Here is a 25,115-nt window from a genome sequence, read left to right on the forward strand (position 1 = left end):
GTAGCGTAGATATAGGGCACCCCTGCCTCAGTCTCTTGTTGATATGAACTTTCTCCTCGCTCCTCATCCCTTCCCATTCAATGCAAACGATATTTTCTAGGTAAATCTCTCTGAAAAGCTGCAGACAATCAGCACTTAAGCCTTGTCCTTCCAGAATATCCCACAATATGTTGCGGTTTACGTTGTCATAGGCTCCTGTAATGTCTAAAAATGCCACCACGTACAACGGTCTGTTTTCTACTTTTGATATTTCAATACACTGAGTAAGAGCAAACAAGTTATCATCCAAACGTCTACCTATTCTGAAGCCATTCTGAAACTCTCCCAAAATGCCATTATTCTCTGCCCATGCTTGAAGCTTTAATTTGATTACCTGCATTGCTAACCTGTATATTACCGATGTAATGGTCAACGGTCTATACGAGTGAATTCTATGTTTCTCCCCTTACCTTTATAAATTAAATTCATTCTACTTTCTCGCCAACTGTCTTGTATTCGGCTATGTCTTAAAGTTTTTTCCATTGCTATAACCAAAGCTTCATTACTTTTTGGTCCTAGTTCATTATTCAGCATAACGGGAACCTCGTCTACCCCTGTGGCTGTGGGCTTAAGAATTTTCTCTTCCACTTTCTTCCAGTTGAAATTTGTCGGCACCAGCTCCTTTTCCACTTGGGTCTCTTTCGTGCTCTTTTTTTTTTTTTTGTTTCGAGCCTCTGTTTCGTTCCGTCGGCGCGATCTGGTGAGAGAAAGGTGCGTGGGAGAGCACGAGACGTCGCGTTGCTCGGTTTCCCGCCGATCTGGCAGTTCTTTTGGGCAGATTTTGCTAGTGAGCCAGAAGGTAGTTTTTCAAAGCGCCATGAAATGCTTTCACTTATTGACGCATGCGCTTCCACCAATTAAAAAAGACAGTTTAGTTCACTGGACGCAAAGTTCGATTCCCTTTAACATCACCTGATGGTCTTGCTACTACTGAGTATGAGTGAATCGTAAATGTAAACACGCTAACAAGCCAATCGATTGTTGCCACCGTATCGTCGAATTTCCTGGAGCAAGCAGGAGCCTCACACCCCCAAGCTGTCAAGTGAGTTCGAGATTGGGAAGGGAAGAGCCTGTCCTGCCACAACAGTCGTGCCTTACGTGCTGCGAAAGCAGCCGCATAGTGACCTAAGCGGGATAACTGATCGTGTCGAGCCATAGAAGCACAAACAAATCGACATAGACTCTGCAACCTTGCAGTTCATGCCAACGCTCTTAAATTCTTTCCAATTCTCAAGCTGCTCAGCGCCGCCTGACCCCTTCCCGTTGCGCACCATGAGGTTGCGTGCACGACGGAGTTAGCCCGGCAAGGCGCAGCGTAGCAGCGCGTTTTGGGAAGGTGGCCGCTGTGTGGAGTAGTCGTTTACTCACGTTTGCACTCTCACTCGCGGTATTGCACGTTTGTGCATCGCGCTGCCAATAGCATGAACTATGCCACGCTGCTTCGTTCAGGCTGTAAAAGCGGCTACGACTCCGTGCGATCCGTAGACAAGAGACATTTTTTCAGGGCACCTCGCAATGCTGAGCGCCTTCAACACTGCGAGCGTGCCATACCAAGACTGGACAGAAAGCTGTCAAGCTCGTGTTCGGTCTGCGACTTCCATTTCATTAACGATGCCATTTTCAAGGTCTTCGAACACAACGTTTGTGGTAATATTCTGGTCATACCGCGCGACAAATGGACGCTGAAAGAAGACGCCGTGCCTCGCCTGTTTCCGAATTGCCCAAGTTATCTCTCGAAACCGACACGAAAACGCAGAGCACCAGCTCACAGATGATAACCAGCTAAACAAAAGCGGCACAAGAAACAAGGTGAGTGTGTGCATGCTGCTGTCGGAGTTGCTGACGACGATGCGAGCTTGTCAACCGATGAGAGCGTGCCGGTGGAGAATGTGTTTCACGTGCTCAGTCGCATGGCGAAAGAGGGATGAAAAATTCGAGGTTGGTCTCTTGACGTTGTTGAGGCAACGGTCGTTTTGTACAAGCTCGGAATAAGAAAGAGTATCCCGCTTCTAGAAGTGTGTGTGGTGTTGTCAGACAGCCTTCATTTAATTGTCAGCGCAGATGGTCGAGTTGTGCGACGCAGTGTGTATGCCGGGAAGCAGACCACTGAGTTGAAGTGTATGGAAGACTTCATATGCCTCGTGCTATATGTGGAACAGCTGAAGCTGAGTAAGGGCTGTCCTGCAAAGAAGTACCGGAAAATCTCTTCGTCAGTGGTGGCATCAAAGCATGGTGAAACGTGGAGGCGCAACACATGCACGGTATTGAGTGTTAATGCTACGTGTGTTCATTGCCGGACTCTCGAGAAGCGTTTCTTGCAGTGGACGAAGCAGCAAAAAGATAGCATGAAAAAGAAGGCTACTCGCTTGAAGTTGCTGCGTCGCAAAGCTTTTGAACTCGTGGAACTCGAATGAAAGCTTTTGACCTCGTTGAGAGAAACAACGCTCTTGTCTTATTTCTTTCTCTTTTAGTTACTAGTAAGTAGCCACGGCCGCTGGATAAAAAGCGGCCGTGCTCTAGGAGATGCAAACGTCGGTCGCAGTGAAGGGTGGTCCGTCGCAGCTTTGGGCGCAAGTGCTTTCCTTATTCAGTTGGCTAACTCGTGGCATTTTTCCAACTTCGGAATAGGTCCGTAATTGAGTTGCAAATAGATTCGTAACGCGCTATGCATATTTCGCGATTTCAACTAAACGAACGCCACTCGCTGGGCAAACTACCAGAGCTTTGCAGCGTAGGGCCCCGAGTCCGGCCGAGCTAACAGCGGCCGCAGCGCCACCTGTTGAGTGGAAATAAAAAGGGTCCGTGCATCGACGACCGCCGCAAGGGGAGTTTGACAACTTAAAGGATCTAGCAATGTAGGCTCGGACAACAGTGTCCATCGCAGAGGCCGTAGCACACACCGAGAGTTCAAGACCCTGCGCTTTGATCCGCCGAGGCAGAAACGAGGCCCCGGAGCCAGCAGCAATTACGCCACTCAAACGCAAAAACAGACGCAAGAACAGCTTCTGGGCAATCCATCCGCTGCAACTGCTTGGTGGGCCAACGTTTATTGTTCAAAAACGATCTCCGCCGTGCCTCTGCCTCTCATTGGCGTTTACCGAAATTGACCTGTCGATGTTTCGGTTGTACTGCCTTTGTGTCTGCAGTCGGTTCGAAAACACGAACTACCTCATCTGTCCACTATCAATACCTTAAAGTAAGCGCACAAGCCTCCTCACCTCCCTCCGCTCAGCAGCATAGGCGAGAGGCTGATTTTCGCGAAGAGCTCTGAGTTGAGCAACAGCCACCCAGCTGAGAACCGTCATCACATATATAAGAACGTGCATCGACTTCGCTTTCAAAGTTACGATTTGATCTAGCACATTCAAGATATAACGACTCACATTAGCGATTGAAAGACCGCCACCGCTACATTAACATAAATAAACGTCAAAAAAGTAAACATGTCTACAAATAGTTCCGTACTCTCATGCAAACAACTTTGTCTTTACACAATCGTAATCGTTCATTGAGCTTTTTTTTACCTCTTTTTATCGAGTAGCGTTTGCATAACTGTGAGTGCGGTAGGATGTGCTTCGAGGCCGTGTTGCCATGGTCGTATAGCATGTCCGGAGCTTAAAGGCTTTGGACGTTGAGGAAACTGATGAAAAGGTTTGGCTCTTCCCCTGTGTTTGGAGTTCTTCGTCATTCACCTGCGGGTATGTTGCGGATATGTTGCGGATATGCAACGGTAAACGAGAATGTGGAGGCGATTTTTTATTGCATACAGGAAGAATAACTATACAGAGATCAATTCTTTAATATATTATTTCTGCATGGCAATATACTTTAGGTAAGGTGTGATCAGGTTTTTTATCCTATCGTCGAGGAAGTGTTTGGCTGCTCATCAAGCTATATATGCTCACACCGTTAGCTGGACCTCGTTCTCTGACCTAAACGCACTGCTTCAGTCAAAAGGCCGAAGGTGTGGTAATTCGGTGGCACATGATCAGCGCTGTATAGACGATGGGGAAACTGATAACCTATGGTGGATGTTCAACGCGTCGGCTCCATCTGACCACAGAAAGTGGACTACGACTAGCTGTTCTTCGACGATTCGAATGGAGGGCATGGACCCCTTTTCTCCGCGACACTCAACTCGGTAAGCCTATCATGGAAACTGGAATTTTCACGTCACTAAAATATATACGAAGTGACGTCACGCACACCAACTCTTCGGTTATTCCCACGAAAACACAAGATTGCCTTCAGTTTTTTTTTCATCCCTTATACACAACGCTAGCCACTCGATATGTGCCCGCTTTCGGGTAATCCTCCCGAATGGATGTCCACCAGTGGCACGAAGGCCCAAAGCCTTAAATATATTTATGTGTCATATTACACTGTGTCGTGTACCTCTCATCAGCATTCTTCTCTATAGAAGCATCGTAAATCGCCTTCGTCCTCGCGACGCAGATAGGTAACAGCTAGAGCCAACGTGGTTGTGCTCGATTCATCCACTGCTGCTGCTAATTCGCTAACTCAAACAAGCTTCGCATCATTTAGTTGCTAGGAGCAGGTTGGATATGCGTGTCACCCTTTTTTTTTTTTTTTGAGGGAGCGGATGGTCTGGTGGGAGAAGGGGGACAGGGGTTAGATAAAGATCATTGACGGACCAGTATAGTTTTCTGTGAAGGGGCAATTTATTATTCGGTACTAATGACCGAACGCTCGTGAAAATACACGCGAATGAGAAGTGCTCTAGATATTGTCGAACACACCCTTGCACGTTTCGTCGTCGAACACCACGACCGCTCTGTCGCAGTTGTCCTCGAATTGGTCAATGCATTCCTGCGGGAAACTGTGCAACACATCTTTGGTGACCCATAGACCACAGCCTGCAAAAAATACAAAAGTTGTTCACGCTCTGAGTGCTGTTCGAGCGCAAGAGAAAAAAGAAGTTCTAAATAAACAACCTCGTGACGACACGCACATATGAATTGTCTATATAACACGTTGCTCCCGTGGATTTTCATACAACCCCTCAGCTGCCTGTCTCGTATGACTTCTCTCCCTCTTTTACACCCCTGTTACATATATTTGTGCATGGTCTGCTGGATTTACTCATGTCATTACATATCAGCATGTGATTATGTATAAGGTGCATTGTATTTAAGTTGTTGCTGGTTGGGATGCATAATGTGAGTAAGTGGATTCTGAAATGATCTTATAATAACTGAATATGTTGTCGACAGCTGCATATGTAGTTGTTGCCCATGGGCTCGTCAAGCTGGTTACACATATTTTCCCCTCCTCTCTCTCCCCCGTGTAGATAATGGGCAAACTTCACAGCTAGATCACGTCTTAACTGAAAATTTTCGAAGTTAGGCCATTAAAAAGTGCACATCTTTATTGTACTAGTCCCACTTTTGTGGAAAATTTACGCTATTCTTTTGCAGAGTTTATTTTCTACTGGCTAGACAATTTAGCCAATTGAAATTGAGCCCTTTGGTACCTTATTCTTGCACATTATAGCAAACTTTCTGACTATGAGAGTGTCGATGCCTGAAGGCAGCACACAACAGTTTATTGACAATGTTGTTGCCCCGTAGAAATGTCACGTACTAGGTGATGCGTGTGGCATGAACAATGTTCCCTATTCCACCGCCCTTGTCTTTATTGGACTGCCTAGCCGTCTTAGCTCACGTATGGCTAGCCTAGCCTAGCCATACGTGATATCCGTCGACAGACAGCTGATCTGGTACAGCACGAGTCACATATATTTGGGGGTGGTCATTGAAAAAAATCTCTCCTGGACCCCTCATGTGAATTATGTGAAAAAACGCCTGACAGGAATTTGCCATATGTTTAAGTTCCTTGCAGGAAAGACCTGGGGAGTGCCAATACACTCTATGCTGCAACTGTACAGGGTCGTCTGTATTGAATTCCTGCGGTACAGCCTACCGGTCATGTCCAACACCTGCAGAAGTAACCTGAATATAATTCAAAGCATCCAAGCCCAAGCCCTCAAGATATGTGTTGGTCTACCGCGGAGTGCGTAAACGACTGAAGTCATTGCAGTCGCTCAAGATTCCACTATTATAACGCACATTAGCATTCAAACAATGTGTGTGCTCATAAGACACTTCGACCGGACTCCTACCCACCACCCAGCAAGTCTCCCAGTAGATAAGCCCCACACGACATTCAGTGCGACTGTCTTCGCGCACCGTGCCTCTTTCAGGTCAGGTTACACACCTGTGGCAAGGCCTTCCATTCCTCCATGGTGTATGCGCCATACTCAAGTGAACCTTACAATCCCAGGACTTCAGAAAAAGTCGGACTTGCCATCATCAGCGCCCAAGCAACTAACTCTACTTCTCTTGTACGAGAAAAACAGCGACTGCACACACGTCTACACTGATGGATCAACTACACCAACCAGTTCCGGTGGCGCTGTAGTTATACCAGCAATGAGAATAACCAAGCGGTTCAAGACTTCCCATGTCACTGCGTCTACAGCTGCAGAGCTCGTGGATCTCCGCGACGCGCTTGAAGTGATAAATGCTGAAAGTCCTAGAATATGGGCAGTCTTCTGCGATGCAAGGCTGGCCTTGCAATGTGTGCAGTCGTTTCTCCGACGTGGAACTCACGATCAGCTTACGTTCGCAATCGCGGAACTTGTCCATCACTTAAGAGAAAAAGGCCATGATATCTCTTGTCAGTGGATAGCAGGTCATTGCGGTAACATTGGAAATGATGACGCCGATAAGGCAGCTCCGACGTCAAACCAAGCAGACCGCTGCGTCCCCATTCCTCTCTCAAGGACTGACGCCGCGAGACAACGTGGCATTCTAGCACGCACGATCTCCTTAGTAGAGTGGAATACCGTAATTACAAGGCGCACAAGACTGCACAGACTAAACCCGTCACTTCAACTCAGACCTCCAGGTGGTCTCCAACGACGTGAAGCGTCTCTTCTGTGTCGGTTATGGCTTGGAGTTGCCTTCACGAATGCCTACTCAGCACTAATTGGAATGAATGATAGTCCTGCATGTGATGTTTGCGGATGCGAGGAGAGCATTGACCACTTATTGTGCCATTGTCCTCAATTTCAAGCACAAAGACAATCTTTGTCCAACACATTGAGGAAATTAGATGATCGTCCTCTGAGTGAACAGACAATACTAGAGCACTGTCCCTACCGATCATCGGCTCAGAAGGCAGTGAAGACACTTTTGTGTTTTCTCAGAACTTCTGGTTTGGGCGAGCGGCTTTAACTCAAGTGCTGTCCGTACACGTATCTACACCTTCTTTCTCCTTTCTCTCTCTTCCCCTTCTCCCATCCCCCAGCGTAGGGTAGCCAACCAGACTATTGGCTGGTTAACATCCCTGCCTTCCTGTATTGCTCTCTCTCTCTCTCCCCCTAGCCGTCGAAGCAGCAACATACTATTACATGTTATATACATGTAGAAAAAGTACCCCAATAAGTTGACGCAGGGACACGATTAGCAGAGGGCTGCCATCGTCGTGAGTAGATTCTGGTATTTGCTTCCAGCGGCGGCAAATGTACTTTCTTCCATTTTGTTCACCTTTTCTTGCGATAGCAATTCTACGGTCTACGGTGAGGTTCTACGGTGATGTTCCTTATGAAGTCCAAGTGCGATAACATCACGGACGCGCGCCGCATGCTGTAAGTGCGAAGGAGCGCTTGCGAGTGCCACCCGAAAAGGGTGGTGGCTTCATGCGGCAGCGTCTTCCCGCACGCGCAAGGGAATAATGCGGGAAGCATGCGCGATCAGCTTACGTGCGCGCGTGAGATGGCGTGGGATTATGTAGACGTGCGCGCGCTAAGAGAGGGGAGGAAGGGGGCAGGTTCGTGCGCATCTCCCTTTCCATTTGGCTGCGGCGGATTAGCGCGGATGTCCTAACAATACCTTGGAGGCCGTCTGCGATGGATTGGAAGGCTTCGCGGCACGAGGTGGCTGATAGCTTCGTATGGGGCGAGTTATCATGCGTCTAGTTCGCATTGAAGTGGGAGGCAACACGAAAGAAAATTTGCTCGCCACTGCTGCTGCCGATCACAACGCCAGCGATCGTCTATTGAGATGTATTCGCGTGTGATAGCGTGCTCGTTCATTTAGTTATTAAGCGAACGTTTATAGCAGCTGAAGCAATTAAGAAATCAACTGATCTTACTTCGTACGGCTAATATCTCAAAAAAATTTTTTTCAGAATATTTAAAAAAATTATTTCGACCGAGAGTCGAAACCAATCAATGTTTCGACTCTCGGTAGAAACTGCATCTGTTTTTCATTGTTAGGAAGGCGAAGTCCTTCGCAATAGTTAACCATCACCCGTAAATAACTCTACAAATCACTTAGACCAATTAGTACATCTCGCTGAGGTCATAGTTTGTTGGCTTCAACTTATTGTAAGGAAAGTGTGTACTATAGTATGCCACCTCTACGTGCTCCCTCCTCAAGAATGAACAATATGTGCCTATTAGCCTAGGTAAATGCAGATTCTTACTGTGTCTCTCCTTGAACGGGAAGTCCACTACAGTGCAATCTTTGTAGTTGCTATATATAAAATACGCCGTTTCCTCACCATTGGCACCTGAAAACAATAGAAAGATAACATTAAAAGAATTGCGAATCTCGGCTCATATTCGCAATGACTTTTTACGAAATCATTGTTCGTAAGAGCAAGTTCCTGCCATCCTGATACCAAAGACATTATTAGCGAAGGCGACGAGCTAGCATTCAATAAGCGATCCAAACAAAAACTTTGCGGATTTTGTCCACGAATTATGTGTTCAACTTCAGGAATTAAGCGACTTGGCGCGATGATTTGGAACTATGATTAGGACCAGTGTGGATTTAAAAAAAAAAACAGACTTTTTTACAACTATTGAGCTTGATTGACCCTTTTACTGCATCGAACAGGCGCGCTATTCTCCCATATACAATATTCCTGGGCATTAACTCGGAAGTTCATTAAGAAACATTTATTCATCTTGCAGGTAACTGGCACATGCAAGCAGCAGGGACAAAACGTTTTGCAAGTTAGTCTACGTTTCACTGGCAAATACCCCTATAATATTGTGATGACTAATAATCACGCGTTTTGCTCATGCAATATATTTATAAAACATTCCTTAGGTGGACCTGTAGAGGCGTCCACTGGTCATTGTGAACCGCACTTCGTCTAGTAAACCTGAACATAAACACAATTACATATGATACCGGCATACACCTTACTTTTTTGTTTATCGTAAATGTCAATTAAATGGACGCAACAAGAGTTTTAAGTTACCGCGCATAAATACCGCCGCTTATAAATCATTCGAACATTGGCCCTTATTTTCTACATATATGAGCGCCCGTGTCTGTGTCTGAGTGTGTGGTGCTATTGGGGACATGGTCCACCGCTGGAAAAGCCGGCGCTGCCGACGGCGAAGGATCAGGAGGTGTTAGGGATCACGTGGACATAGCGGCTGCGTCGACCGCTTGGGAAGCGCCGAAGCAAGGTGAAAACAAAAGTTTAAAATCCCACCTGCGCTGTGGTTTTGATTAAGTGGGGAGGTTTTCTCGCTTCGGGTGTCTGCTTGACAACATTCGAAAGCACTATAACAGGTATTGGCGGCCTGTGGAGGCGTTCAACATGGTAGGCTACTATTCGGTGCCACAGTGCCGGACGTACGACACAGAGCCCTGTGTCCGTCTTCACACGTACCCACAGGACGAGAAGCCTCGTTAAGCTTGGATCGCGAAACTTAGAACCGGCAAGGAGCCACCGGTTACAACTCGGCTGTGCAGCAAGCACATGCGCCAAGAAGACTACTGCTACGGCGTCGGGGCTGCGACGTATCAGTGAGTAGAAGAAAGCGCGGATTGAGACGCTCGCCCACGCGCTGCCCAGCTAATCTCATGGATCTTTGATCAATGAACTCGTTGATGCTTGGTGATGAGAAGCAAGTTAAAAGAAGGGATGGCATATGCTCATGTTTGTGTAAGCCTCCAACAATGAATGTACACTGGTTTAAGAAAGAGGAGCAACGGAACATTGCTCTCTGGGAACAACAAAAATTTTGAAGAAACAATAAATATTCCCCTTTAAGAGTGGAACGCGATAGCATTCAAAGATCCCTGACTGCTTTTCATGTTTCTCTGCAACTGCAGCTTAAATTGATTATTTAATTAAATTATGGGGTTTTACATGCCAAAACCACTTCCTGATTATGAGGCACGCCGTAGTGGAGAACTCCGGAAATTTCGACCACCTGGGGTTTTTTAACGTGCACCTAAATCTAAGCACACGGGTGTTTTCGCATTTCGCCCCCATCGAAATGCGGTCGCCGTGGCCGGTATTAGATCACGTGACCTCGTGCTCAGCATCCTAACACCATAGCCATGCAACTGCACCTTACGTAAACGTAATTTTTACCGGAGAACACTAGCGGCGAACGCTATGCGCGAAGACGAGCTTTCTAGTACAAACACTGCCTCTTCTGTGGGCCCTGATGAAGCGGAGGCGAGCGCCGCCGGGAGGTGTTGCAAGGAACCGGGCGCGCTGCTCTGTGGCCTCCAAGATTTGGGCGCGCCGGCGGGCGCAAACCTCTGATGCCGTGGCCGGTCTGTAAATGGTAGAAACGCTGGCAAGGTGTTTGTGTTTGAATTGCTGCGCAACAAAATTACGGTTTCTCATATATTCAAATTACAATCCGACGATACGACGTCTCTAGGTTGCGTGTCAGTGATACTTTAAGATTTTTCTCACGCATTCTAGTTTGAAAATTTCAATTAGTTCAGTAACTTCTTTGTGCTTTGTCTGCGTGGTTGTGTAAGTGTGCTTGGGTTTGCATGATTCGGAATGATTATTACCCAAACAACGGTTGACAGTGGACGCCGAGGCCGACGCCGCATTTGCTACGACATGGGCCGCTTAACGCTATTGCGTAAATAAATAAATAATTGTCGCTTTCAGCTCCACCTAGCTAACCTCTAACGGGAAGGCGGTGAAACACGACGCGCGATACCGAAGTTATGGTTTGCTGGCTCCGATTAACTGCGCAAAGGTGCTGTCTGTCTGTCTGAGGTGTAGACAGGGTCGCCCATATCTAAAACTCTTGATGATTACTTGCCGAAGCAAATCTGCTGCGCGAAGCAAGATACGTTGCTGCCTATTCTTTCATTGACACGTGATGTGGATCCCCCCGCCGCACAACGTCATCGGCCTTCACCAACGCTGCACGAAAACGGTTACAGAGCTCCCCTTAACAGCTTTGCAGTGAAAAGCATTTTGCTCAATAGCTGCGCGACAACAGATGACATGTCAAACCATGTAGTAAAATGCCTAGACATATAGACTTTTATGTAAAGTATCCTTTCTATAGCGATCATTAAAATTTGTATCAATTAGGGTGCGTTTTTATCGTTCATCATCATCATTAGCAGCAGCAACAGCAGCCTATTTTATGTCCATTGCCACAACGAATGCCTCTCCCTGCGATCTCCATTTACATCTGTCCTGCGTCCATTGAGCCGCATTTGTGCCTGCAAATTTCATCACTTAATTCAGGTTCACCAAAAGAATACTTAACCACCGACATGGACTTGGAGAAGACAACGTCGTTAGACTAGTTCACGTCTTTGTGCTATGTCACTTCGCCTATGTCAGCAGCCATGCACGAGTGGCAGAGATCCGAAAGAGACAAAATCAATGCATTTTTAAGGAAGGTAATCAAGATAACTCTTGGGCTACTTGTGTACACGGAAGCTGAAAGACTCAAGCAAGTAGGGCTGCGCAATATAGTGGAGGAAATAGCCAAGGCACAAGAAAGACCTCAGTTCATTAGACTTTCCATCAAGCGATTAGGAAGACATATCCTCAGACGGATTGGTATACCAATTACAGTACTACATAATTACCGCAGAGAAATTTCCCAAAGATATGCGGAAGCATGTCACGGTCATGCCTGTTCCAAAGAATGTTCACATCATTCATAATGTGCTTGAACGCACACCAGAGCAAAAGCCCTTCTGGAGAAATCTAAAAATCAGGCGGAAGAATGCTCGTTCGTTGACGCGACTTTCACGGTAAATAGACGAGCCTTCACAGCGGTCCTTCTGAACGGTAAAAATGAAGTCGTCAACTCGGCTTCCATGGACACCCCACAACCAGAAATTACAGGTAGCTACCGCAACAGGTAGCCATCGCGTTGGCACATTTAGTCCCAAAGAGATCCAGGATCCACAACGATTCTAGGGCAGCCGTGCGAGCATTTGCAAAGCAGTCATATCTAGGCAGGCCCTGGCAATTCTCTACGGAAAGGTCTTCGAACCCCACAAGATCATCTGGTTTCCTGCTCATATGTGAGAAATCAACGGGGCTCCCGCGAACCTCAGCGAATCCGTCCATAATGCTGCAGGGGGACTTGCCAACCATGCAGCCACAAGGCAAGAAGATGCTGAGGTTCCAGATAGCAGGGACAACCTCCTCACGCACAAGCAGCTAACCAAACACTTCTACCATGGATGCAGGTTCTTCCCCCTTCCGCACAGTAAACTGAATAGAGGTCCGGCCATTTCGCTAAGGCTCTTGCAAACTACAACCTACCCGAACCCGCTACTAATCAAGATCTATCCGGAGTTTTCTACGCCTACAACATGCGATAATTGTAACGGCACCATAGACCTTAGTCATATGCTTTTGCGTTGCTCCACGTTACGCAGCGACAAGGACAACACTGGACAGCGGTGGGACACAGACCTACGCAGTCTCACATTCAAAGAACAGCCATGGGTAGTCCAAGAGGCCCGCGAAGTGGCCGGAAGAATTGGCCTTGCCGTCCTATCGTGGGAGCGGCCCGCTTCGAAATAGGAAACTAGCGCTACCTTATAAACACAACCACGTTTTCCCATCAATTCATTCCTCCATCCGCCACCTACTCTTCATTGGTCCTCAACTGCGCTTCCCATCTCGCGGCACCCATTATGTAACCCTAGTGGTCCACCGGTTATCGAACCTTCACATTACGTGGTCTGCCCAGCTCCATTTGTTCTCTTAAAGTCAATTATAATATTAGCTATCCCTGTTTTTTGTCTGATCCACACCGCTCTTTTACTGTCTCTTAACATTACGCCTAACATTCTTCGTTCCAACGCTCTTTGTGAGGCCCATAACTTGTTTTCGTGCTTTTTTGTCAGTCTCCAAGCTTCTGACCGATATGTCTGCACCAGTAGAATGCATTGATTGTACAGATTTCTTTTCAATGCTAATGGTAAGCTTCAAGTCAGGATCTGACAATGTCTGGTGAATGCTCTCCAACCAATTTTTATTCTTCAGTAAATTTCCTTTTCCTGAGTAAATGACCTAGGTAAATGTCCTCCTTCAAAAACTCTAGAGCCTGACTGGCGATCCTGAACTCTTGCTCCCTTGCCAGGCTATTGATCATTATCTTTCTTGCGTGCATATTAATCTTCAAACCTAATTTTACACTAGCTCTGTTAAGTTCCGCAATCATTTTTTATAACCCTTCCCCAGTGTTGCTGGACGGAACAACGTCATCTGTAAACCGAAGGTAGCTGAGATATTCGCCGTTGATCCTCACTCCGAAGCTTTCAGAGTTTAATAGCTTCAATACTTCTTCCATGCATGCAGTCAATAGCATTATAGAAATTGTGTCTCCTTGTCTGAGCCTCTTCATTATAGGTGTATTTTTACTTTTCTTGCGGGGAATTAAAGTAACTGTGGATTCTTTGTAGATATTTTCCAAGATATTTACGAAAGCCTCCTATACTCTTTTATTACGGAATGGCTCTATGACTCCTGTTATCTCTACTGAATCAAATGCCTTTTGATTTTCAATGAAAGCCATACAAAGAGACTCATTGTACTGTGTAGATTTCTCTATTTCCTGATTGATGACAGGCATATGATTCATTGTAGAGTATCCGTTCATGAAGCCAGCCTGTTCTCTTGGTTGACCGATGTCAAGTGTTGTCCTTATTCTGTTGGAAATTATCTTGGGAAATATTTTGTACAATACTGAAAGAAAGCTAATGGCTTTATAATTTCTCAGTTCTTTAACGTCACGTTTTTTATGGATTAGAATAGTTTTGGCATTCTTCCAGTTCTGTGCAACATTTGAAGTCCTGGGACATCTCGTAAATATGGGCGCAAGCTTTCCTAGCGTGGTGTCTCCTCCATCTTTAGTTAAATCGACTGTTATTCCATCTTATCCTGCCGCTTTCTGCCCTTTCATCTCTTGCAAGGCCTTCTAGCATAACCGCTAGCTATTGATGAATCACCTGTAACCTGTTCATTACTACTTCGAATGGAGGTATCATTGCTGCTCTGCGCACTGTACGGGTTAGTATAGAATTCTTCCGCTGCTTCTGCTATATCTTCGAAATTGCTGATGATATTGCCCTGCTTGTCATTCAGTGCATGCATCTAAGCTTCTCCTATGTAAAGTTTTCTTCTTACTGATTTCATGCGGTGTCCATGTTTCATTGCTTCCTCAGTCTTTCTTACGTTATAATTTCGAATACCGCTAACTTTCTCCTTGCTGATCAGTTTTGATAGTAACGTGAATTCTATCTCATCTCTTGATTTGGACAGTTTAGATCGTTCTCGTTTTTTATTAGGTTCTTGATTTCTTGGGAGAGCTTGTCTACAGGTCCTCTAGCGCCTTGCCTTCTTCTTCAACTGCTACTTCTGAAGACAATCTAGTTACGGTTTCGTTCATTATCTCTATGCCATCTTCATCCCTCTGTTTTAAGCGTGAATATTTGTTCGCAACTGAAAGCCGAAATTTGTCTGCTTTTGCGTTTACTGCATCTAGGGTGTCCTGTTTGTTCTTGACAAATTTTACTCTTTCTCTCTTCATATTGCGGAGAATCCTAGACTTGACTAACCTATGATCACTGCACTTTACCTTACCTAACACGTCTAAATCCTGCACTATACTGGGATCATTTCCAAGTGATAAAGATGGCACTAGCAATATTGAGCGCCGCACTTTCTAGGTTACTCCAGTTCATGCAAAATATTCGTAGTCGTATGTTACTATTCATTTCATATTTACCGTCATCCACCGTGAACACAGGTTTGTCAGTTGTTGATCCTTCCTTTACATAGTAGGTGTGGTTCTCTCTGAAAGATATCCAAAATTTTTTTCTTTCAGGCAGATATCTTTTTTTTTCGCATATTTAGGGTGACAAAGCTCTTAGAAGCATGATGCAAAAGGAAAATAATGTAATTTTAAAATTTTTAGCCAATTTACGGACATTGTGTGAAATGACACCACCAAGGCTCAAATGTTGTGAATCAAGACCCGATCTATTCTGCCAAAAAACCTACAGCTTCATTATATTTTATATAGCAGGGGCTGGAAATGTAGGATAAAATTTGGATTTTATTACCTTCAATCGTAGTGCTTGCCCGGTAATGTTGAAACTAGGAAATATAACTGTACCAAATAAAAATGCCTGAATCGCAGGCGCTGAGACGTCCTGATCTGAGTCACAGTTCGCGCGGAGTTCTTGATATCCGTAGACCAGGCTCCTCGAAGGAATCTTAAGATTATTTTTTTTTATTTTGCGAACAGCTTTGGCACACGATTTCAATGATTCTCCTTTGTTGTTATTGAAGAATGATCAACATGGAATTTAAAGCCGATATTTTTTGCAGCTTTTCAAGCACGTAACATTCCCGAACGAGTAAATATGTCGAAAATAGCAAAAATGCCCATTGCTTTTGTAGAAAATGCTGCGGGAAACACGAAGGAAAACTAAATAACTGCTCCCTACCTCAGTTTATCAACCACTAAGTCCTGGTGGCGTGAAATTCACACACCGCAAAATGAACTGTTGAATGGGTAGCGAAAATCACTTTGCTCATTTTTTTTCTTGAATCGGTATTCAACATATTTTTATTGCGCTGTAGAAGCGTTTATCAGTCAGCGGCGTTTGGGACCAACTGTTTGAGAAGGGCACGCACTGCCAGCACGAGCAGCGTTTCCCGAGCAAGAACGCATGTCCGAAGACGGTTCAATGGGTTCGATCACGTAGTTTACGGGGGATGCGCGTTTGACGACACGGTTGGGTCCTTCATACTTGTGTAGCAGTTTTGATGAGAGGCCAGGTGCAGCGGAAAGAACCGTGAACCATACAAGCGCTCCAGGAAGGAAGATGGGCGCAGAAGCGGTGTCACCGCGAGTGCTCTTCTGGCGCACTTGGTGAATGGAGGTAATTGCCGAGCCAGATCATGGTACTCTTCAGCATGTCTTGCCGTGGCAGAAATTGGAGCACATTCAGTTGTATCCGGCCGGTAGGGCAAAATTTTGTCGGTGGTGTGCGACGGGTGCCGACCGTGCAGTAACAAAAAGGGTGAAAAGCCGGTGGTACTCTGAGTAGCGGTGTTGTACGCGTAGGTTACGAATGGCAAAATGACGTGCCAATTTGTGTGGTCGGAGGCGTAATACATGGCGAAAATGTCGCCGAACGTACGATTGAAGCGTTCCGTAAGGCCAGTTATTGGAGGATGGTAAGGCGTAGGTGTACGATGAACAACGGGGCACTCTTTAAGAATGGCTTCAACTACTTCAGATAGGAAGACACGTCCGTGATCGCTGAGCATTTCTCAAGGTGATGCATGACGCAGGGTGCAACGAAGAAGCAGGAAGGAGGCAACATCGCGCGCTGTAGCTGACGGCAGCTAGGGCGGCAGTATTTGCGTATCGCGTGAGGTGGTCCACTGCTACAATGTTCCAGTAGTTTTCAGTCGAATTCACAGGAACGGGCCCATACGAATCGATGCCGACGCGCCCAAACTGCCGGATAGGGCAAGGTAATGGCTGCAAAATGGCTGGCGAGAGACGGTGTGAAATTTTCACGCGCTGACAATCGGGGCAAGAGCGAAGGAACTTCTTAACATAGCTGTACATCCCTCGCAACAAGTCCCACTGTAGAAGGTGCTGGTGCGTTTTGAAAACTCCCGAGTGTGCGTACTGTGGATCGACTTGAAAAGCTGCGCATATCTCGGAACGCAGACTGCGATATACTACTCACAACCACTCGCACCATTCAGGGTTATAATTGCGTCGATGAAGCAGGTTGACGCGAATGGCGAAATGGGGAGCTTGACAGCGGAACGTGTAAGTATTTGGTTGTGTTAATTGATAAAAAAGCAAGTCTATAAGGGAGGGAATTCAATGGTCGTTGTGCTGCTGAGAAGTGATGGTGGTAAAGTCGAGCGAAAAAACTGTAAACTGGTATAGTGAGCGGCAGGCATTCTCGTCAGGTAAGGGACAGCGCAAGAGGGCGTCGGGACAGAATGCTGGCGTCCGGTGCGTTACAGCACGCGGATATCGTAGTCCTGCAGGGGAAGTGCGCATCGGGCAAGTTGGCCTTAAGGTTCTTTCAAGGACGACGGCCAGCATAGTGCAATATAGTCCGTGCCTACATCAAATGGAATGCCACGGCCATATACATAAGACTGGAACTTCGTATGAGCCCACATGATCGCCAGGCATTCTTTTTCCGTCACAGTGGAATCGGTCTGATCTTTCGTAAGCGTATGACTTGTATAAGCTACGACATAATCAGAAAACCCTTGTTTGCGCTGAGTAAGCGCAGCGCCGAGGCCAACACCGCTGACATTTGTGTGCATCTCCGTAGGGACTGTTGCGTCGGAATGGCACAAAATTGGTGGAGACGTTAGCAAACGACGAAACACTGTGAAGGCCTCATGTCACTCGGACGACCACCAAGTAAGGCGTCAGTTGCTTCTAAGTAGCTTCGACAGGGGCGATATGGTGGCGGAGAAATTGCGGATGAAGCGTCTGAAGTAAGAACAGAGACGTACGGAACTACGCAATTCTTTGACGGGCGTTGGCTTTGGGAATTCGGAGAGGGCCCGAAGATTGGCTGGATGGTGGAGTAATTTAGAATTGTCAGCTGCCGTGCTGTGAATCGACGCTTCTCTAGCTTTAGTTACAGGCCCATGTTCGTTAAACACGTCAAAACACACCGTAGTGGTTGAAGGTGCGTGGTGAATTCAGGAGCAAGAACTACAATGTCGTCAAGACAGCACATGCAGGTCTGCCACTTCAAGCTACATAGAACTTTGTCGATCATGCGTTCGAAAGTTGCCGGCGCATTACAAAGTCGAAAAGACATTAAATTAAATTCGTGTAAATCGTCGTTACAAAAGCTGTGACCGCTGGACCACTGTAAGGTCATCGGCAATAGATGCACCGAACACATCACTGGCGATAGGTAACACGTATAAACAGGACTGAGCGACTAAAACTTGTACAGTAACGGTCACCGGGAACGTCCATAACTTGCATGTCCTCAATCGCTTCTACATTACCAACACATTCCCCTCGGAGCAGCATTACGGGGTATTGGAACGGGTTGTAAATGAAAATGGTGTTGGAGCCGTGTACAATGTCCACTGTCGCAAAACCTGGGAGCTGACCTTTCTGAGTGAGAAAGCCGTGAGGTTGAGAGGACAACCCACTATACCGTTCCAATCCTCCTCTACTAATAATATCGTAAAGCCAGATGCCCAAGTTTGGCGCTGACGACGTCCTAAGTGAAAGGAAGAGCGCTAATGCTACTATTGATTTCCTTCGTTTTCCACAGAACAATGGTTGTCTTGCACCACTCCACTTAAACTTCTAGCTTTGCATGATCACTTTGCTATCTTCACGTCGAAAGCTTAACTCTTTCTGTTTACTTTGTTTCAAGAATTGTGTGGGACGTTCTTTGTCCTGTGGTCAGTTGATACAGCCAAGGCCGAAAAGGTTAAATAAAAATGGCTGAAACCACGTTTTCGATCGTCTAAAGGCCTTGTCTGAAAAGTTATATTTTCCCCGCTTCCATGGGAGGATCAAAATTGGCATAGATTTGCAATTTGGAGAAAATGTGGCAACTATAAGGTCAGTGTTTACGAAGAGGTAGAGTTCTGTAGATCAATAATGACTTCGAAAATAATTACTAATTACTCGTTTTGTCCAGGTTTGCATGCTTTATAGGAGGAGTGTAGTTGGTTTTGCAGATGTTCGACGGTGCAGTAAAGGAGGCGAGTTATTTATTTGCTCGTTATATTGAGAAACGTGTGAATCGTGAACCATGATGGCTTACTCTGGGTAACGTATTTCCAGCCTTTGTGGAAAATTATTCAATAATTCCAGATACTGTTATTGGAGTCATCCGCAATGTTTCCCACTGTGCTAAGACAACAAACAGCACCGGACACAATTAAAATTTAGCCAGACAAAGGTAAATGCTAACTATAATGTGTGGCAAAACGTTCCTGTCTGTCGCTTAATTAGAAGCGTTAGCATAATTACAGAAGAATAGTTATTTTTCTATATTCTTGTGGTATACGAGGTTTGTAGTTGGTTCCCACGGTGCAGTTGGAGAATTGAACAAGGCATGTCATTTACATTTCACGTAAACAAGGGCGACGTTATGAGAAATGTGTACGCATAGTTCGAAGTGCGTGGGTTAATTGCGTCTTTTGTATTAAAGCACGAGTGCAAGTGCACTGGATCATTATGAGTAGCGTGAGGTTTATTCCGCTCCCCTGGCATAAATACAAACACCACAGACATATAATTTAGCAGGCTTTGCGGAAACAAACAGCAAATTTGTTTGCGAAGTTAAATGCATGAGCGTCAAAGACAGCCACCTTAAGAAACTACTTTAGCAAGTGCTTGAAAGTGTTATACAGGCATTTAATACTGCCTTTCTCAGTGTTCCAAGGAAGGTCAACGTTACACCAAATTTGTATTTTGTTAAAATATAGGTCACATTATAGTTTATGTGTGGACAAAGTGCAAGTTCGATGCTCATAACTTAGGCAATCTGCAATAAATTATGTTTGCAATCACTTTGGAGTGTTATGGATGTGTTTAAGGAACATCTTGATCGCACACTTGCAGGATGACCAAGAATGACAAATCATGCTGGCAGAATTGTCTAGCCTCGTCGAGGCTACATTGCCTCTTCGGCCGGCGCCTCAAATACTAATTTACGCCTCTCTCTCTATTAGGTTCTGCGCAGAATTGATCCCGGGTTCCTGGAAGAACAAGTGCCACTAAGATCAAGTTTAATGTAGCTGGAAAGAATGATATGGCAAATCTGTGGGCTAATTAAAAGCGTGTGGCTTAAATACAGCCTTCCCAAACACTTTCTTAATCAAGAGTACGAAGTTTCGTACGAAGCTATGCTGTCGAAAGAATATTATGCGCGACGCCAAGTTTATATTTCGTGGAAATGAGTCTCATCATCAGTTCAACTCGTGGCGCAAATTTAACGTAAGTGGTAAAATTAACATCACTGCATACAGTTGCTGAATCGTTATTTTCTCCTTTTATATGTTATAACAGGTTTTGCCCGACATCCCCGGTGAACTAAACAAGCGATCGTGTTCATATCTATTTTTCAAAATTAGTGACATGTTGTGGTTAATGTGCCGGCTAATATCAAAGTGCGTGGAATAATTGTGGCCTCATTAGAATATTATATATTCGGAGAGTCAGAGGTGTGCTTTACGAACAATTCACGAGTGATTCCGCTGTGATGGGAGAACTCTGAATACGACCAGGATAAACGCGCGCAAAAAAGAAAAAAGAAGAAGGGGCAGGGACGTATCGGCGAAGGTTCTGGTGATGTGAAATGTGTGTGGATGAATTCCTTCAGAAAATCCTTCACGAATGCGCACAAGCGTGGCGTATGGGAAAGCTTTCACAAGCACCAGTTGCATAAGGGCATCATTTTCAATCATGTGCACGACTTGTAGATATTCGAAAATTTAATTGCAGCTTGTTAATATAACCCACTTCACAGGAAATTGGGTTTTTTTTTTTTGCTACGTCACACAAGTCTGCTGTCCTTTTTTACTTTTCATTTGTTCAGCGAATAAAAAGCAGACCTATCTGCAAGCCAATCAATTTGCTGTCATCAAGGTTCTCATCAAGTAACGCAGGTTTCAGACCCACGGCCTACAATATCCGCCTGCTCTCAAAAGCCGCACGTATGCGCAACCACATCAAGTCAATCGGGTTTGAAGCGAAGAACATTATAGATGGAAAATATTCGTTATAATAATGAGCGACAAAAATAATAACGAAATGAGAATAAAAATTGAGGAATATGCAGCTTGCTAACATTGCTGCAACTTGTATCTTCGTCCATTTTCAGTTCCCGCTTTCTTTATAATTGCGACTACAATAACACGGGTGCTCGAAGCGCACTCATTGGTGCTCGCACCGTTGTGCTGTTCTTTTATCGAAAGCACATGCGCGGATTGCGGGCGGAGGGTTACAAGGCCTCCCAAGACGTGGAGTGCATTTGTTTGCAAAAGCGACCAATTCTAGTATACCATCCTTCAGGCTCCACTGAATCAGCTCGGCAGAAGCAAAGGTACGAGTACACATATCCCCGGTAAAGTGATCAAAATGCACCCGCTCCTGGAATAATAGTGTGCGAACGCAAATTAGTGTTGCTGTTGACAAGCTGTGAGCATGTGTGGATACGGCAGCATGGTATGTACAGCCATGAGCAAAACCTTACGGACCAGCGATTGCGCGATAAAACTCATTTTTTCCTTTGTCAGGGAACGCGACTAGAAATTAGAGACTGCAGTCTAAAAAAGTTGGCATTAAAATTTTTCCAGTGTACTCGTTACGCGTGTTAATTACGAAGAAATTCTGTATTTTCGGCAACCGTACGGTCCGTATAGTTTTGCTCACGGGTGTAGACTGTTCTTAGTGAAACAGACAGTAAACGTCAATCTAAATACACGTATCTGTAATCTTTCCTTTGGGCAATGACAAAGGCCGAAATCTTTCCTTCGGCCCTTCCCGCACACAGTCGAGGCGGAACAAGGGCAACACCACTCATAAGGCCAGCGTTCCGAGAGGCCTTCATTGCAAATATTTACCTCCCTACCACTTTCAATGCTTATAGCCTTCGGCGAAACTGTCAGCTGCTATTGCTACATTTCAATAAAATTAACAAGTAATTTCATTGCTGGCAGACTTTAGTGAAGTGCGAATATTAAAATCCTGTAATACAAATCTAATACTTTTACTGTCTTTTTTTAATTAAATTCCTGAATTCATAATTCAGGTTTGTCGCATACTCGCTGCGTTCAAGTGCTATAGGAGACAACAGAACTTTTTCCATTCTAGAGGAAGAAAGACTGACGCAAGTGAGAACTTTCCCGAATGATTATATTGCACAAGCAAGACAGTTGTTGTGCAGGCGCACCAGTTCCTGAGCACAGGGAGGATATAACTTAAGCACAGTAGTTACCATTTTTTCAATATTCATGTCGGAAAGTAGGCACTTTACGAATTGTCTGTCTGGATTTAGGCATAACTATTTATCCTTTGGTCATCGTGATTATGCTTGAATTCCTTTAAAACGATATGTGGTACTGTACTATTGCTCTTAGTCCTTTCACCGAGCACTAAGCTCTACTGCATTAATCTGGTTGCTGGCATTACTTTTGTTTGATTATTCTTATTTTGTGGTGCACAAAATACGGGTACATTTCCTTTCTTTCTCATTTGCAAGCTTTACAGCGCAGGTGGTGTTTAGTTGATAAAGACAATAAATGTGATAAGATAAAGTAAATAAGCCTTTGGTTCCCTAAAAGCATTCACTGAACCTGCATTTTTCAATTTAGAATTGCAAATAATAATTATTTCATCCGATATGCAGAACTCGTTTTTCTGGTATCGCAATTCAGTTTTATTGGAATTTTTTTTTTCGAACTCACCTACTTTTTGTTGTTGAATCTCAAAAACCTCCTCTCCCACAATTTCATTCGCTAAAAGCACCACTACCACATAACCATGCAAGGTGGTTGCCATTTGCACCCTATGTGAACTCACGGTTGATGTCCATTGACGGGCGGTAGCACAAATACGTAGGTAGCAGTCTTCTGGTTCTCATCGAGCTGTTGCCGCACAACCATCGCACAGTCCAGATCTCCATCGTCATCCGAATCAAATGCGGTGATGGCGTAAGGGAATACCTCAAATGTCTGCAATAACAAGCGAAGACAAATGCGCCATTGAACCGAATGTGCGAGTACTAGTAATAAGAATATTCTGTATTTTGTGACAGAGCAGCTATGCAGAAACCTTGTACCAAACTGTGTTCCATATGTTACTCAGAGCTTTAAAAAGATTTAAATGTTCATTCTTACAGATCTCAAACTGCGTTTTTGTCCCCTGCTAATGGCGAGAAATGTAGATACAACGTAAAAAATACCTGCGAGTACTCGCAAAGTGTTTAGGTCTGGCGTAGTGGTATAGCATGAGGATAGCTGTATCGATCTAATGTTCTCCTCTATTACCATCGGCCTCATGACAGGGAATGAAGGTATGAGTTCCACTCAGCGGTTCCTAGCAGTATATGCAAGGAACAGGATCTTTCGCTTCCACATAGAAGCGAATGTTTGGACGATGAATGTCCTGTGTTATTTGGCCTGAAATTCGAGTTCAGTTCCATTATTTGCCCTGACTGGCCCTGAAAATGTCGGTTTGTTCGTCTCCTGGTCATGCAAACTAACTTGTCATTTTCAACGAGTCACAGAATTCACTTTCATGGCAATATTTACTCTTGCACTGAGACTTCCTAAATAGTCAGTCGAACACCTAACCGAACACCGAACAGCCGAACACCTAATTGCTTTATAGTATACAAAGCTGGTACCTCAATATTCATTACCTTTCATTCCTCATAAACTTATGTTTTCACAGATGTATTGCCAGGATCCGCATTATTCTAATGTTTTATGCAGTTTATAGGACCACGGGCCACAAATATAATTCGGGTGTCTAACCTCTAACTAAATAACTTAGAGTCACTGTGCACTTTAAAAAACTCATTCATGGCAGTGCTCCCTATTTTCGGCATGCTTTCTCCACTTCATAATCCTTCCGCTCTTTTGGCACTACTTCCGGGCATAAAGTACGGGGGTGTCTGCGAGTCCTCTGCTTTTAATGGGAAATCATCTGGTATTTGAAGCTTGTTCTGCAGGATGGGACAGAATTCACAGGATCGGTAACCTTAAACCATCCAGTTTTAAAAGCGCGTATTTTCCAGCATAAATTCTATTACTAACGTTAAATTTTAGTATGGAATTACCTATCAGTACTGCCTTTCACCATTGATCAATTACGCCAGAGGACTTGCAACTTGTTCACTGTTCAATATAGTCGTGTCAATTGATCAATATAGCTAAACGCTTAGTTGCAGGCATTTCTAGGAAGGAAATAAAATCAATAAGCATTTCGATGAGGAATGCAGGACCTGTGGGTAACGGAATGCTTGCAGTGTTTTACCCTTGACAATAAGGATTGTTATGAAAAATGGGAAGGCTCAAACAAAAACAACATCTATGCTTTGGTTTATTCAGCTCAATAATTCGAGTACAGACGGTCAGTTTACTGTTGATATCCTAAAGTCTTACAGTAGCCCGATTTCTTGCCTACGTACCTTAAATGCATCCGTGACATCGTGTTTCAGTTGGTGTTTTGCTTTGCCTGAAGCGATAGGTACTTCCAGCAATACTGCTGAAATTAAGAGTAAGACATAAGAAAACAGCGACTGCATGTTTGCACAGAAAACGCGCGTCCCTTTAGGTCTTTCGCTTGGCTGGCGAACAACCAACGACCAATTTCAGCCGCCTCGATTGAGGGCAAGTGCTTATATATTTCCACAGCGAAGCGTTTTCCTTCTTTCTGCGTGATAGCTTGAGCAACAGACACAGTTTCAATTACAAGCGCTCAATTTCTCATATGTCTACTAGACGTCAGAGTGATAATTTACTCTACAGTTTCCTTCTACGTCTCCTATCTTTTTGCTGCTTTAATCCTGTGCGCTTGATACAGCATTTGGTTCAATTAGCCGTCTGTCGAATTTGAAGCATGCACTTGGATTCAGTAGATTCCCGCCATAATTGATTGCAGTGGAGAATGAGTGACATGAAGTCCCAGCTACAGAGGTAAGTGAAAGTTGCTTCATGGATATGAAAAAAAGCATTGTGCAATGTGTCTA

The 25,115-nt window shown here is 44.9% G+C and overlaps 1 protein-coding gene across 1 annotated transcript; it reads right to left on the reverse strand.

Moving 5' to 3' along the window:
* Nucleotides 1-3,839: 3,839 nt before the first annotated feature.
* On the reverse strand, nt 3,840-24,713 carry LOC126541195 (uncharacterized). The gene is made up of 5 exons (XM_050187878.3): nt 24,555-24,713; nt 22,943-23,094; nt 15,113-15,180; nt 8,551-8,637; nt 3,840-4,916 (listed from the first exon to the last, which is right to left on the reverse strand). The coding sequence occupies exons 1-5, from the start codon at nt 24,669-24,671 to the stop codon at nt 4,780-4,782; spliced, it is 561 nt and encodes a 186-aa protein (XP_050043835.1). The 5' UTR covers nt 24,672-24,713; the 3' UTR covers nt 3,840-4,779.
* Between the last annotated feature and the right edge of the window lie 402 nt (nt 24,714-25,115).

Source organism: Dermacentor andersoni, chromosome 2 (genome assembly GCF_023375885.2).
Source record: "Dermacentor andersoni chromosome 2, qqDerAnde1_hic_scaffold, whole genome shotgun sequence".
In the NCBI taxonomy this organism is placed as follows: domain Eukaryota; kingdom Metazoa; phylum Arthropoda; class Arachnida; order Ixodida; family Ixodidae; genus Dermacentor; species Dermacentor andersoni.

Excerpts from the sequence above, each read along its gene's own strand:
- LOC126541195 (XM_050187878.3), bottom strand. The coding sequence starts at position 24,671 with ATGCAGTCGCTGTTTTCTTATGTCTTACTCTTAATTTCAGCAGTATTG. Across the intron at positions 23,095-24,554 it reads ATGTCACGGATGCATTTAAG|ACATTTGAGGTATTCCCTTA; the intron begins GTACGTAGGCAA and ends TTGTTATTGCAG. Across the intron at positions 8,638-15,112 it reads TGTGTTCACGGTGGATGACG|GTGCCAATGGTGAGGAAACG; the intron begins GTAAATATGAAA and ends TATTGTTTTCAG.